At 47.2% G+C, this 13,429-nt stretch overlaps 2 protein-coding genes across 4 annotated transcripts; one reads left to right on the forward strand and one right to left on the reverse strand.

Moving 5' to 3' along the window:
- The first annotated feature begins 996 nt into the window (after nucleotides 1-996).
- polr3glb (RNA polymerase III subunit GL b) lies at nucleotides 997-5,608 on the forward strand. 3 transcript variants are annotated; one of them, XM_061080938.1, is made up of 8 exons: nucleotides 997-1,108; nucleotides 1,872-2,092; nucleotides 3,272-3,401; nucleotides 3,526-3,594; nucleotides 3,718-3,771; nucleotides 3,917-3,996; nucleotides 4,342-4,461; nucleotides 5,157-5,608. In XM_061080938.1, the coding sequence occupies exons 2-8, from the start codon at nucleotides 1,979-1,981 to the stop codon at nucleotides 5,241-5,243; spliced, it is 654 nt and encodes a 217-aa protein (XP_060936921.1). In that variant the 5' UTR covers nucleotides 997-1,108; nucleotides 1,872-1,978; the 3' UTR covers nucleotides 5,244-5,608. The 3 variants fall into 3 exon arrangements, with proteins under 3 accessions (XP_060936921.1, XP_060936923.1, XP_060936924.1); XM_061080940.1 differs by having other exon boundaries at nucleotides 1,934-2,092; XM_061080941.1 differs by lacking the exon at nucleotides 5,157-5,608 and adding an exon at nucleotides 4,532-5,146.
- Nucleotides 5,609-6,265: 657 nt separating this feature from the next.
- Nucleotides 6,266-12,602, reverse strand: bnipl (BCL2 interacting protein like). Its single transcript, XM_061080823.1, has 10 exons — nucleotides 12,583-12,602; nucleotides 10,730-10,810; nucleotides 10,379-10,428; nucleotides 9,958-10,209; nucleotides 9,676-9,870; nucleotides 9,164-9,266; nucleotides 8,719-8,850; nucleotides 8,517-8,603; nucleotides 8,290-8,388; nucleotides 6,266-6,290 (listed from the first exon to the last, which is right to left on the reverse strand). Exons 1-10 carry the CDS (start codon nucleotides 12,600-12,602, stop codon nucleotides 6,266-6,268), a joined length of 1,044 nt encoding a protein of 347 aa, XP_060936806.1.
- Nucleotides 12,603-13,429: the final 827 nt, after the last annotated feature.

Genomic DNA, 13,429 nt, shown 5'->3' on the forward strand with positions numbered 1-13,429 from the left:
GAGAGATGGAGGAGATGGAGGAGAGATGGAGGAGATGAGAGGAGGGGAAAGATGGAGGAGATGGAAGAGAGATTGAGGAGAGGAGGAGAGATGGAGGAGATGCAGGAGAGATGGAGGAGATGAGAGGAGAGGAAAGATGGAGGAGATGGAAGAGAGATTGAGGAGAGGAGGAGAGATGAAGGAGATGGAGGAGAGATGGAGAAGATTAGATGAGAGGAGAGATGAAGGAGATGGAGGAGAGATGGAGAAGATTAGATGAGAGGAGAGATGAAGGAGATGAGAGGAGAGGAGAGATGGAGGAGATGAGAGGAGAGATGGAGGAGATGGAGGAGAGATGGAGGAGATGAGAGGAGAGATGGAGGAGATGAGAGGAGAGATGGAGGAGAGGAGAGATGGAGGAGATGAGAGGAGAGGAGAGATGGAGGAGATGAGAGGAGAGATGGAGGAGATGAGATGAGAGGAGAGATGGAGGAGATGGAGGAGAGATGGAGGAGATGAGAGGAGAGATGGAGGAGATGAGAGGAGAGGAGAGATTAGATTAGATGGAGGAGAGATGGAGGAGATGAGAGGAGAGATGGAGGAGATGAGAGGAGAGATGTATTCCTGAAGATAATCCAGCCAATAACTAATAGCGTGTAGGGAACGCCCCCTTTCAGGTTTCATTGTGTAATCATTGTAACTTTTTGTACCTTTCATTGCTGTTTGTTCTCATTGATGCAGCTGCTTTCTTTTGTATATTGATACGTTTTGACTGTAAATTAAAATTAATAAAGTTTTGATTTTTGAAGATTACATTAACATTAGAATGAAGTCAACAATTACTAAGGTCAATTTCTGATGATCAACCAATCACTGATCAATAACTGATTAAACTAAATTCTCACGATAGAAGTCGTTAATGTTCCAGTCCGTTAGGTGGCGCTGACGATCCGATCAGCTTTTGTCAAACTGAAGAAGAAGAAGAAGAAGAAGAAGAAGAAGAAGAAGAAGAAGAAGAAGAAGAAGAAGAAGAAGAAGATGTAAACAAAGATGGTTTAATGTCGCATGATGCTTCACTGAGCAGAACATCTGTGTCTGACTGATGAAGAGAAGACACGTTTATCTGAAGGTGAAACACAAGCTAGCCGCTGCTTATACAGAGCAGCTAACTGCTGCTAATACAGAGCAGCTAACTGCTGCTAATATAGAGCAGCTAACCGTTGCTAATACACTGCAGCTAATACAGAGCAGCTAACTGCTGCTAATACACTGCAGCTAACTGCTGCTAATACACTGCAGCTAACTGCTGCTAATACACTGCAGCTAACTGCTGCTAATACACTGCAGCTAACTGCTGCTAATACACTGCAGCTAACTGCTGCTAATATAGAGCAGCTAACTGCTGCTAATACACTGTAGCTAACTGCTGCTAATACACTGCAGCTAACTGCTGCTAATACACTGTAGCTAACTGCTGCTAATACACTGTAGCTAACTGCTGCTAATACACTGCAGCTAACTGCTGCTAATACACTGCAGCTAACCGCTGCTAATACACTGCAGCTAACTGCTGCTAATACACTGCAGCTAACTGCTGCTAATACACTGCAGCTAACTGCTGCTAATATAGAGCAGCTAACTGCTGCTAAAACACTGCAGCTAACTGCTAACCGTTTTACTCTTGCTAATACACGTAGTAGCATCTGTTAGCAGAGTTGTTACAGGGAAATGTGTAAGTTTCAGTTACACTAACAGCGTAACACAATATCACCTTTTTTGTGTAAAACTTTCAGAAACACTTGTACTTGTACATTGTCGTGTGTATGGGTAAATATTGTAGTTGTTACGTGTGTGTACATGATACTGACAGATTCTATACACATGATCCACAGTGTGGAACCAACAGGACTCACACACCACACGGGTCACATGTGTTGTTGTGTGTGTGCGTCAGGACTCACATCCTGCAGCAGCTGATCGGGTCTGAGGAGCAGCTGTGATGGCGGGTCGGGGGCGTGGTCGGAGGATGATGAGTTTCAGCGTGGACGCTGTCGGCATCAACAGAGGAGACAGTTTACCTCCGACCATCCAGCAGCCGACACCTGCATTCCCGGTAAGACCCCGAGACCCCGGGACCCCAAGACCCCCGGGACCCCCGGGACCCCGAGACCCGAGACCAGGGGCCTGTCCTGTGATATCTAGTAAAATTATATCACGTGACCACGATATAATAACGTGTGGGAAGGAAATAAATAACTTGGGGCCACAAGATCTGAATCTGTTGTTTACTAACAAGACGAGTGGAAGACAAGAAACATTAGATCCCAAGATGAGGACACACACTGTCTCTGAGGACACACACTGACTCTGAGGACACACACTGTCTCTGAGGACACACACTGAATCAGAGAACACACACTGACACTGAGGACACACACTGACTCTGAGGACACACACTGACTCTGAGGACACACACTGAATCAGAGAACACACACTGACACTGAGGACACACACTGACTCTGAGGACACACACTGACTCTGAAGACACACACTGACTCTGAGGACACACACTGACTCTGAGGACACACACTGACTCTGAGGACAGACACTGAGGACACACTCTGACTCTGAGGACACACTCTGACTCTGAGGACACACACTGACTCTGAGGACACACACTGACTCTGAGGACACACACTGACTCTGAGGACACACACTGATTCTGAGGACACACACTGACTCTGAGGACACACACTGACTCTGAGGACACACACTGTCTCTGAGGACACACACTGACTCTGAGGACACACACTGACTCTGAAGACACACACTGACTCTGAGGACAGACACTGAGGACACACACTGACTCTGAGGACACACTCTGACTCTGAGGACACACTCTGACTCTGAGGACACACTCTGACTTTGAGGACACACTGACTCTGAGGACACACACTGACTCTGAAGACACACACTGACTCTGAGGACACACTCTGACTCTGAGGACACACACTGAGGACACACTCTGACACTGAGGACACACACTGACTCTGAAGACACACACTGACTCTGAGGACAGACACTGAGGACACACTCTGACTCTGAGGACACACACTGACTCTGAAGACACACACTGACTCTGAGGACACACACTGACTCTGAGGACACACACTGACTCTGAGGACACACACTGACTGAGGACACATACTGTCTCTGTGAGACATACTTCATTAGATGGTGAGTCATTCTGACCCCAGTGCCTTCTGGACAACTGTTTGTGTGTGTTGTCCAGGCGATGGAGAACAAGCCCCTCCCCCTGGCAGCTGGCGAGGAGGCGGAGTATATGTTGGCTCTCAAGCAGGAGTTCCGAGGAGCCATGAGGACTTTGCCCTGCTTCATCCAACCAGCCGCCCCTCACAGAGGTCAGAGGTTACAACATACACGTCCTCACTTTCACTACAGAAACACATCTATGATCCACATGAATTTCATAAACACGCACATGAATCATCAGCTAATTGTGAACGTCTTCTGTTTCCTGCACAGATGTGGAGAGGTACTCTGATAAATATCACAGCTCGGAGCCGGCAGACGCTCTGATCACCTGGACTCCAGGTCAAATCAATACTTATGGATCCTTTGATTTGTGCTGTAACATTCAGCTGTAGCTCAGTACTGTGACCAGTGGAGGGCGCTACGCTCCATTCACCGAGAGTCTGATTGGTTGTTTGATTTCAGACTGGAGGAGGTTACCCAGAGAGCTCAGAGTCGCCAGGCTGCCTCGCAGAGACGGTCAGTACTCTGAGTAATCTGATTACACAGTAATGTTATTAAACTCATGTGTCAGTAATGTATGTTTCAAGTGGACTGTGGTGTCAAAGTGGAGACGACTGTCTCTCTGATGGACGGACGGACTAACTCCACTCGTCTTCCTCAGGTGTGACGCTCAGTCGCTCGGCTCCATCAGGTCAGATCAGACAAGTCAAGGAGAAGGAGGAGATTCTGCTCAAACTAGAGGTGAACAAACATCTCTCAGCTGCTGGTCCACCTCAAACACGTCCACTGTCACGTCCACCTTCAACTTTAATAACTGTGACTTCCACCTTCAACATTAATAACTGTGACTTCCACCTTCAACATTAATAACTGTGACGTCCACCTTCAACATTAATAACTGTGACTTCTACCTTCAACATTAATAACTGTGACTTCCACCTTCAACATTAATAACTGTGACTTCCACCTTCAACTTTAATAACTGTGACTTCTACCTTCAACATTAATAACTGTGACTTCCACCTTCAACTTTAATAACTGTGACTTCCACCTTCAACTTTAATAACTGTGACTTCCACCTTCAAGAGTCTGGAGCAGAAGGAGCAGCAGGGGAGCTCAGAGGAGGAGGAGGGAGAGGAGAAGAAGAAACAGGAAGAGGAGGAGGCCGAGGGAGAGGAGGAGTACGATGAGGAGGAGTTTGGAGAGGTGAGTAAAACTGATTAATAATCAATATTCATGTGTAATCAGTCAGATTCGTCCATTGAACTGGGTTCAGGTAGCCGAGGGACCTGGCTCAGAGACGTCTCTCTTTTGTGGGAGGATCCTGAGGCGTCCCCAGGCATGATGGGATATGTAGTCTCCTGTGGAGTGAAGTTCTAAGCTCTCACCTGACGGAGAAAACTCAGACACATCTCTTCTGACTACGCCTCGGTTAAGAAGATGATGTCTAATAACCATCGTCAACTCTGGTGTTTATATAGAAATACAAAAATAAAATAATAAGTTTTGTGACACTTTGTAGTTTGGCCTTTTTGAAGCGAATGTACTTGCATGATTCTTGCTGTTCTGGGTTTGTTCCCTCATGGTTGATGGTTCTGGACAAAAGAGCAGCTGAATGAAATGGAAGGTCATGTTCTTGCCTGGGACCTCAGGTGAAGGTGAGGCCCAGGAGATTGAAAGCTTGGCTCCATCTTTCTTCACTGCTGGTGTTCACCTGCGGGTTCATAGATCAACCTTCAGACCACAGCTTCCACCGGAGGTTCCCAGTTCACCCTCACTACTCGCCATCAGCTGACAGCTCTGCTCCACCCGAGTGTCGAAAACATACTCTGGCAGATGTGATGATTCCTCCATGAAGACCTTTTATTTCTCACGTTCAAACGTTTTCTGTGTGTCTGCAGGAGACCGACTACATAATGTCGTACTTTGATAACGGAGAGGAGTTCGGAGGAGACAGCGACGACAACGTGGACGAGGCTGTTTACTGAACTCACTCTGCAGCTGATCCCGTCGGTTTGAAAAGACTCGAAACGTCTGTGGACTCACAGCTTCTCACCAGCGCTTTTCAATGTCTGTTGTTTGTTCGTTGGAGAAACGAGTGGCAGATCTTTAGGAGTTGAACGTACACTGCCCCAATTTCTGAGTCATACGATTCAACTTGCCGTGCGTCGTACAGGTGTCCTGTAGGGGGCGCCGCCTCGGACAGACCCTCTTCAGATCCAGCGGACCTGCTCATTCATCTCAGTAAACTAATCAAACTGTAAATAACTGTCGTTTGTAAAAAAAAAGGTTAAAGAACAACAATGTGAATCAGCTTCTTTTTAATAAACATTTTAAATGAGTTTCTCATCAACACCCTCTGCTGTTCAATTATATGATAACATGTTTAGAAACCTGCTGTTTGTGGAAGGATGTAAAAACGATGAAATGATTCACTGACACGTCGACGCCACATCGTCCACTTGACTGTACGTCAACGTCGACGCCATGTTGGAATAAAGTTAACGTTTTTTCAACTCCCTGTATGTGTCACAGACGGTCCTGACGCTTGGAGGTCAGAGGTCAGGGGGAATCTATGACTTTGACTTAATGTTGTGGGACTTTGCTGTTAGTCAAGTCATGTGACTGATAAGAACCAATCAGGAAGAGAAAGTCTGTGTCATCATTTACAAAAGTTTCTGTTTGTCCAAACGAAAAACTGCCAGGGGTAACCATAGCAACGGTGCTGAGGATCTGGTCTCACTCTTTTCTCCAGCTGCTCAGAAACATCTGGAACAAACGTTTCAAATGAACTGAACCTGTAGGTCAAAGGTCAGCTCCACCGTGACATCTGTTTCAAGTCGACACTAACTTCAGACCACATTTAAATCAACTTTATTTACAGTCACTGATTTACAAACGGCCCCACCCCCCATACAATACTGTACACAATACACAGGGTCAAAGGTCAGCAGGAAACAGCGATCTCTGACATTGAGCTTCCATCTCGTCCAACGAGCTTAGTCGGTTCTCATCTGCTCAGTTTGTCATCGAACCTGCCGCGACAAAGAGTCAAGAATATGAGGAGAACACCAAGAGAACATCAGGAGAACATCGGGAGAACATCAGGAGAACATCAGGAGAACACCAAGAGAACATCGGGAGAACATCAGGAGAACATTAGGAGGACTTAAGGACATAGGGAGAACATCAGGAGAACATCAGGAGAACACCAAGAGAACATCGGGAGAACATCAGGAGAACATCAGGAGAACATCAGGAGAACACCAAGAGAACATCGGGAGAACATCAGGAGAACATCGGGAGAACATCAGGAGAACATCAGGAGAACACCAAGAGAACATCAGGAGAACATCAGGAGAACATCAGGAGAACATCGGGAGAACATCAGGAGAACATCAGGAGAACACCAAGAGAACATCAGGAGAACATCAGGAGAACATTAGGAGGACTTAAGGACATAGGGAGAACATCAGGAGAACATCAGGAGAACACCAAGAGAACATCAGGAGAACATCGGGAGAACATCAGGAGAACACCAAGAGAACATCAGGAGAACATCAGGAGAACATTAGGAGGACTTAAGGACATAGGGAGAACATCAGGAGAACACCAAGAGAATATCAGGAGAACATCGGGAGAACATCAGGAGAACACCAAGAGAACATCGGGAGAACATCAGGAGAACATTAGGAGGACTTAAGGACATAGGGAGAACATCAGGAGAACACCAAGAGAACATCAGGAGAACATCGGGAGAACATCAGGAGAACACCAAGAGAACATCAAGAGAACATCAGGAGAACAACAAGAGAACATCATGAGAACATCAGGAGGACATAAGGACATAGGGAGAACATCGGGAGAACATCGGGAGAACATCAGGAGAACACCAAGAGAACATCAGGAGAACATCAGGAGAACATTAGGAGGACTTAAGGACATAGGGAGAACATCAGGAGAACACCAAGAGAATATCAGGAGAACATCGGGAGAACATCAGGAGAACACCAAGAGAACATCGGGAGAACATCAGGAGAACATTAGGAGGACTTAAGGACATAGGGAGAACATCAGGAGAACACCAAGAGAACATCAGGAGAACATCGGGAGAACATCAGGAGAACACCAAGAGAACATCAAGAGAACATCAGGAGAACAACAAGAGAACATCATGAGAACATCAGGAGGACATAAGGACATAGGGAGAACATCGGGAGAACATCGGGAGAACATCAGGAGAACATCAGGAGAACATCAGGAGAACACCAAGAGAACATCAGGAGAACATCAGGAGAACAAGAGAACATCAGGAGAACATTAGGAGGACTTAAGGACATAGAGAGAACATCAGGAGGACATAAGGACATAGGGAGAACATCAGGAGGACATAAGGACATAGGGAGAACATCAGGAGAACATCAGGAGAACATCGGGAGAACATCAGGAGAACATCGGGAGAACATCAGGAGAACATCAGGAGGACATAAGGACATAGGGAGAACATCAGGAGGACATAAGGACATAGGGAGAACATCAGGAGGACATAAGGACATAGGGAGAACATCAGGAGGACATAAGGACATAGAGAGAACATCAGGAGGACATAAGGACATAGGGAGAACATCAGGAGGACATAAGGACATAGGGAGAACATCAGGAGGACATAAGGACATAGGGAGAACATCAGGAGGACATAAGGACATAGGGAGAACATCGGGAGAACATCGGGAGAACATCAGGAGAACATCAGGAGAACATCAGGAGAACACCAAGAGAACATCAGGAGAACATCAGGAGAACAAGAGAACATCAGGAGAACATTAGGAGGACTTAAGGACAAGGAAACGTAGAAGTACAAGATGAGACGGACAGCAGAATGTGTGTATTTGTGTTGATGGCACTGGAGTGGCTGTGAAAACAAATAAAGTCTCAAAAGTAGAACTCAGTAGAGCAGAGAGGAGAAGTGGAACAGAGAAGAAGAACAGAAGAAGAGCTCCACACAGAAGAAGAGCAGAAGAAGAGTGTTCTCACAGGCGGATGGAATCGGGGATCTGCAGCCGCTCGGTGGGGATGAGCTCGGACAGCTGCTGAAGACTCTGAACAAAACGAATCTTCCTGCTGAACTTGTCACTGTGGACAGAGGTCAGAGGTCAATCACACAGGGTCAACTCTGTGCTGCCCTCTAGTGGAAGTATTATTTAACAACCATGACAACGTAAAGAACAGAGGATGAACACGTAGAGGAGTGTGAGTCCCACCTGATGAACGGTTTGACCACAGTGATCAGAGCCTTCATGTACCAGGACGGATGGACCACCAGCAGCCCCTTGAGATCCTTCTTCAGCCTGGAGACACACGGCACACATCTGTTACCATGGGAACAACTTGTCTTCTTGTCAGAGTCTTGTTACAGGACAGCTCCGCCCAGCCGAGATGTCCCGCAGAGTGAAACCAGCGTACCTTCTGTCAATGGAGGTGTAACACTGATGAAGCCACTTGATGGAGGGAAGTTTGTTCCTCGGAGCCATCGCACACAGGTACACGAGCAGGTAGTTCTCTGAGACCATGAGGTCCAACGTCCCCAAGATGTACCTGTCCACAAGACATGTCTTCACACTGTCCTCACACACACTGTCCTCACTCACACACACTGTCCTCACTCACACACACTGTCCTCACACACACACACACACACACACAGGTACACGAGCAGGTAGTTCTCTGAGACCATGAGGTCCAACGTCCCCAAGATGTACCTGTCCACAAGACATGTCTTCACACTGTCCTCACACACACTGTCCTCACTCACACACACTGTCCTCACACACACACACTGTCCTCACACACACACACAAAGAGCGACACCATGTTTGTGTTGTCAGGTTGATGAAACTTGTCGACTCACCTGAACAAGTTGTCCATCACGTACTCGTAGTCGTCCACCGTGTTCTCCGGCAGGAAACAGGAAGTGAACAGGATGATGGCGTTCATCCCGTCGCCATAGTAACCTGACAACCAATGGGAGTCAGAGAGGATGAGGTTTGATGCTTTTGTGTCAGAAAATAAAACTCCATCACACACAGGTAACAGCATGTGTTACAGTGTGGAAGTGTGTGTTACAGTGTGTATTACAGGCGTAAAACAGTGTAGTGTGTGTTGCAGTGTGTTTTACAGTGTGTTGTGTGTTACACTGTGTGTTACAGAGTGGTGTGTGTTACACTGTGTGTTGCAGTGTGGTGTGTGATGCAGTGTGTGTTACATGCACGTGTCTTATAAATGAATAAAAAGGTCTGAGGAGAGGACATTTAATAATTGTATTTGTATAACAGTTCAGTATCTGGCCTGTAGTTACTGCTGTCTGCCTGCAGGGGGCAGTAGGTGTGTGAATTTAGGTAAGAAGCATGTTTGACCTCTGACCTCCGTGGGACAGGACCTGCAGGTATGGCTCCAGGACACTCATGTTGACCTGATATTCCTGCCCGGAGATACAGAACTTCCTCCATCGGCGCCCCCTGGTGTCCACCTCGTCCAGTCCCATCAAACCTTCCGACTGCTCCACTGGGCTTCTGACCACGCCCACCGCCCCGCCCCTCCCCATCATGGAGAGGTCATCTGTCAGAAAGAGGTCAGAGATCACAAGGTCAAAAAACGACCAGCATTGACGGAATAAATGGTGCGATCAGCTGATGTCAGACTCACCGTCCCACTCCAGCTCGCCGCCGTCCGGCAGCGTTCCCGTCTCGCTGCCGGACGGCGTCTCCAGCGCCTCCAGGTTGATGTCCAGGGACGGCGTGTCGTCTAGCGTCGCAGACAGAGCGGCGGCCGAGAAGCCGTCGTTACTGGGGTCATGAGAGTCTCCGCGGCTCAGAGTCAGGCTGAGAGTCGGGGCCGCCAAGCGCTTCTTAGCCCCTCCCACAGCCGTACCTGACAGGGCGAGGCTGGTGGGCGGGGCTACTTCGAGCAAGGGGTGGGGCAGAAGAAGCAAAACAATTAAATAAATAAAGATGAAATAAATCAAACAAATCCATATTTTCTGAACCTGTTTAATATTTTGTTGATTCATGAAAAACATGTTTGAACTTGTTTCATGTTGATATGAATTTGATTTATTCGTGGTCACCTCCAGACGCACAATCTGCGTCCACACTCCCACAATCCTCTGGGAGAGGCCTGGAACAAACCATTCAGTTTATTACTTCATATCAATCGAAATATTTCAAAGTAATTCTCTGATGATATTAATAATAATTCTCATAACTCAATTCTCTACTTCTTTCACAGAGTGGCGGCGCGAGCAGCTCGTGGTCATCAGTGTTTACATGTCAAGCTCGTGTCTGAGCGTCCGTGTTTGTGTTAAACAAGCTGTGGTCATACTCTGTGTTTCTGTTGTCATGGCAACAATTGGACTGTTGGATTCATGGGACACCCTGAGGAAACAACGTGAGCAGGTCAAAGGTCGAACATTACCGACCTGGGGAAACCGTCGTCCTGCCACTCCTCCCTCAGCTCCATATCCTTGATGTTGGGGGGGTCTGAGACCCCTACAGGGCCCCTGCAGGGACAGAAGAGATCATCATCATCATCATCATCATCATCATCATCATCATCGTCATCATCATCATCATCATCATCATCATCATCATCATCATCATCATCATCATCATCATCATCATCATCATCATCAAGTGAGATGTATAAAACTCAGTGAGGACCCCACAAGACATGAAAACCAAGCACACACTCACACACAGCAACCAGTCTGACCGCTCTGATTCACCTGATGAGGGGCGGGGCCTCATTGTTCCTCTGTTTGCTGTTAGTGAAGCCAAGTGACACGCCCACTCAGGCCACCCCACCTTGATGTGTGTGTGTGTGTGTGTGTGTGTGAGGCAGTGCTGGTGGTGGTGGGGGGGGCTGCGTCCACACTGAAGCCTCAGAGCTCAAATCAGATTTTAAAATGTGAACTGGATCATGATCCCTGACCTGCTGACCCCCCCCCCCCCCTTCTCCTGCATGAGGAATGTTGATCTACAGTGAGGTCACAATGAATTCAGATTCAGGTCACATGATCAGACTGAGCAACGAGAAAAATCACATCCGATTTCAACCCACGTTTGATATTCTCCAAGTGTCTCAAAGTGTCTTCAGGTGTCCCCTGGAGATCCAAGGTGTCTTCGGGTGTCTCCAGGTGTCTTCAGGTGACTCCAGGTGTCTTCAGGTGACTCCAGGTGTCTTCAGGTGTCTTCAGGTGACTCCAGGTGTCTTCAGGTGACTCCAGGTGTCTCCAGGTGACTCCAGGTGTCTTCAGGTGACTCCAGGTGTCTCCAGGTGTCTTCAGGTGACTCCAGGTGTCTTCAGGTGTCTTCAGGTGACTCCAGGTGTCTTCAGGTGACTCCAGGTGTCTTCAGGTGACTCCAGGTGTCTTCAGGTGTCTTCAGGTGACTCCAGGTGTCTCCAGGTGTCTCCAGGTATCTCCAGGTGTCTTCAGGTGACTCCAGGTGTCTCCAGGTGTCTCAAAGTACCTCAAGGTGTCTTCAGGTATCTCCAGGTGTCTTCGGGTGTCTTCAGGTGACTCCAGGTGTCTTCAGGTGACTCCAGGTGTCTTCAGGTGTCTTCAGGTGACTCCTGGTGTCTTCAGGTGACTCCAGGTGTCTTCAGGTGTCTTCAGGTGACTCCAGGTGTCTTCAGGTGACTCCAGGTGTTTCAAAGTACCTCAAGGTGTCTTCAGGTGACTCCAGGTGTCTTCAGGTGACTCCAGGTGTCTTCAGGTGACTCCAGGTGTCTTCAGGTGACTCCAGGTGTCTTCAGGTGTCTTCAGGTGACTCCAGGTGTCTTCAGGTGTCTTCAGGTGACTCCAGGTGTCTTCAGGTGTCTTCAGGTGACTCCAGGTGTCTTCAGGTATCTCCAGGTGTCTTCAGGTGACTCCAGGTGTCTTCAGGTGACTCCAGGTGTCTTCAGGTGACTCCAGGTGTCTTCAGGTGACTCCAGGTGTCTCAAAGTGTCTTCAGGTGACTCCAGGTGTCTCAAAGTACCTCAAGGTGTCTTCAGGTATGTCTTAAGAGGAAGCTGTAGTACCTAGCACAACACATCCGAGGGCCCTGCTGCATTGTGGGTAATGTAGGCACCAGATATTGCGCAGAGAAAGACTGACGATGTGAATGATTTCAGACTTCCTGTCTGATGACCTACAGCAGACAGGAAGTCAGCTGACATCACGAACATGTCACAATGACCCGTTCACTGAGCGTCTGAAGAAAGAACAAAACACAACACAACTTCAAACAGGAAAGACACACACTGTGTTACTTTTGAACGTTAACATACCTGTCCGTGTGGCCACTCATGATGTCACGATGATGTCACAGCGTGTTCTGACCAACATGTATGTGCTGCTGAACGACAGTGTGTCAGTGTCACAGCTTCCTCTCTCTCTCTCTCTCTGAGGGAGCTCCCACTCGGCCGCCCTCTCTCTCTCTGCTCAACAGGTTCAGTTACATTTCACATAAGAGCTGCCGTCTGATTGGTCGACGCTCACCTGCTCTTTGCAGACAGGTGAGACAGGATATCAGCTTCCCTCTGACTTTATAAATATCAGCCAATCAGCTGCTGGAGATATTTAAAGAACAAGGAAGTGATGGGAGTCCTCAGGGTCCTAATGCCTATGAATTAATCGTCTGTATATACAGTCACTAATCATCCTTATATACAGTCACTGATCATCTTTATATACAGTCACTGATCATCTTTATAGTCACTAATCATCTTTATATACAGTCACTGATCCTCTTTATATACAGTCACTGATCATCTTTATATACAGTCACTGATCATCTTTATATACAGTCACTAATCATCCTTATACAGTCACTGATCATCTTTATATACAGTCACTGATCCTCTTTATATACAGTCACTGATCATCTTTATATAGTCACTGATCATCTTTATATACAGTCACTGATCATCTTTATATACAGTCACTGATCATCTTTATATACAGTCACTGATCATCTTTATATACAGTCACTGATCATCTCTATATACAGTCAACGATCATCTTTATATACAGTCACTGATCATCTTTATATACAGTCACTGATCATCTCTATATACAGTCACTGATCATCGTTATATACAGTCACTGATCATCTTTATATACAGTCACTGATCC

Source organism: Limanda limanda, chromosome 11 (assembly GCF_963576545.1).
Source record: "Limanda limanda chromosome 11, fLimLim1.1, whole genome shotgun sequence".
In the NCBI taxonomy this organism is placed as follows: domain Eukaryota; kingdom Metazoa; phylum Chordata; class Actinopteri; order Pleuronectiformes; family Pleuronectidae; genus Limanda; species Limanda limanda.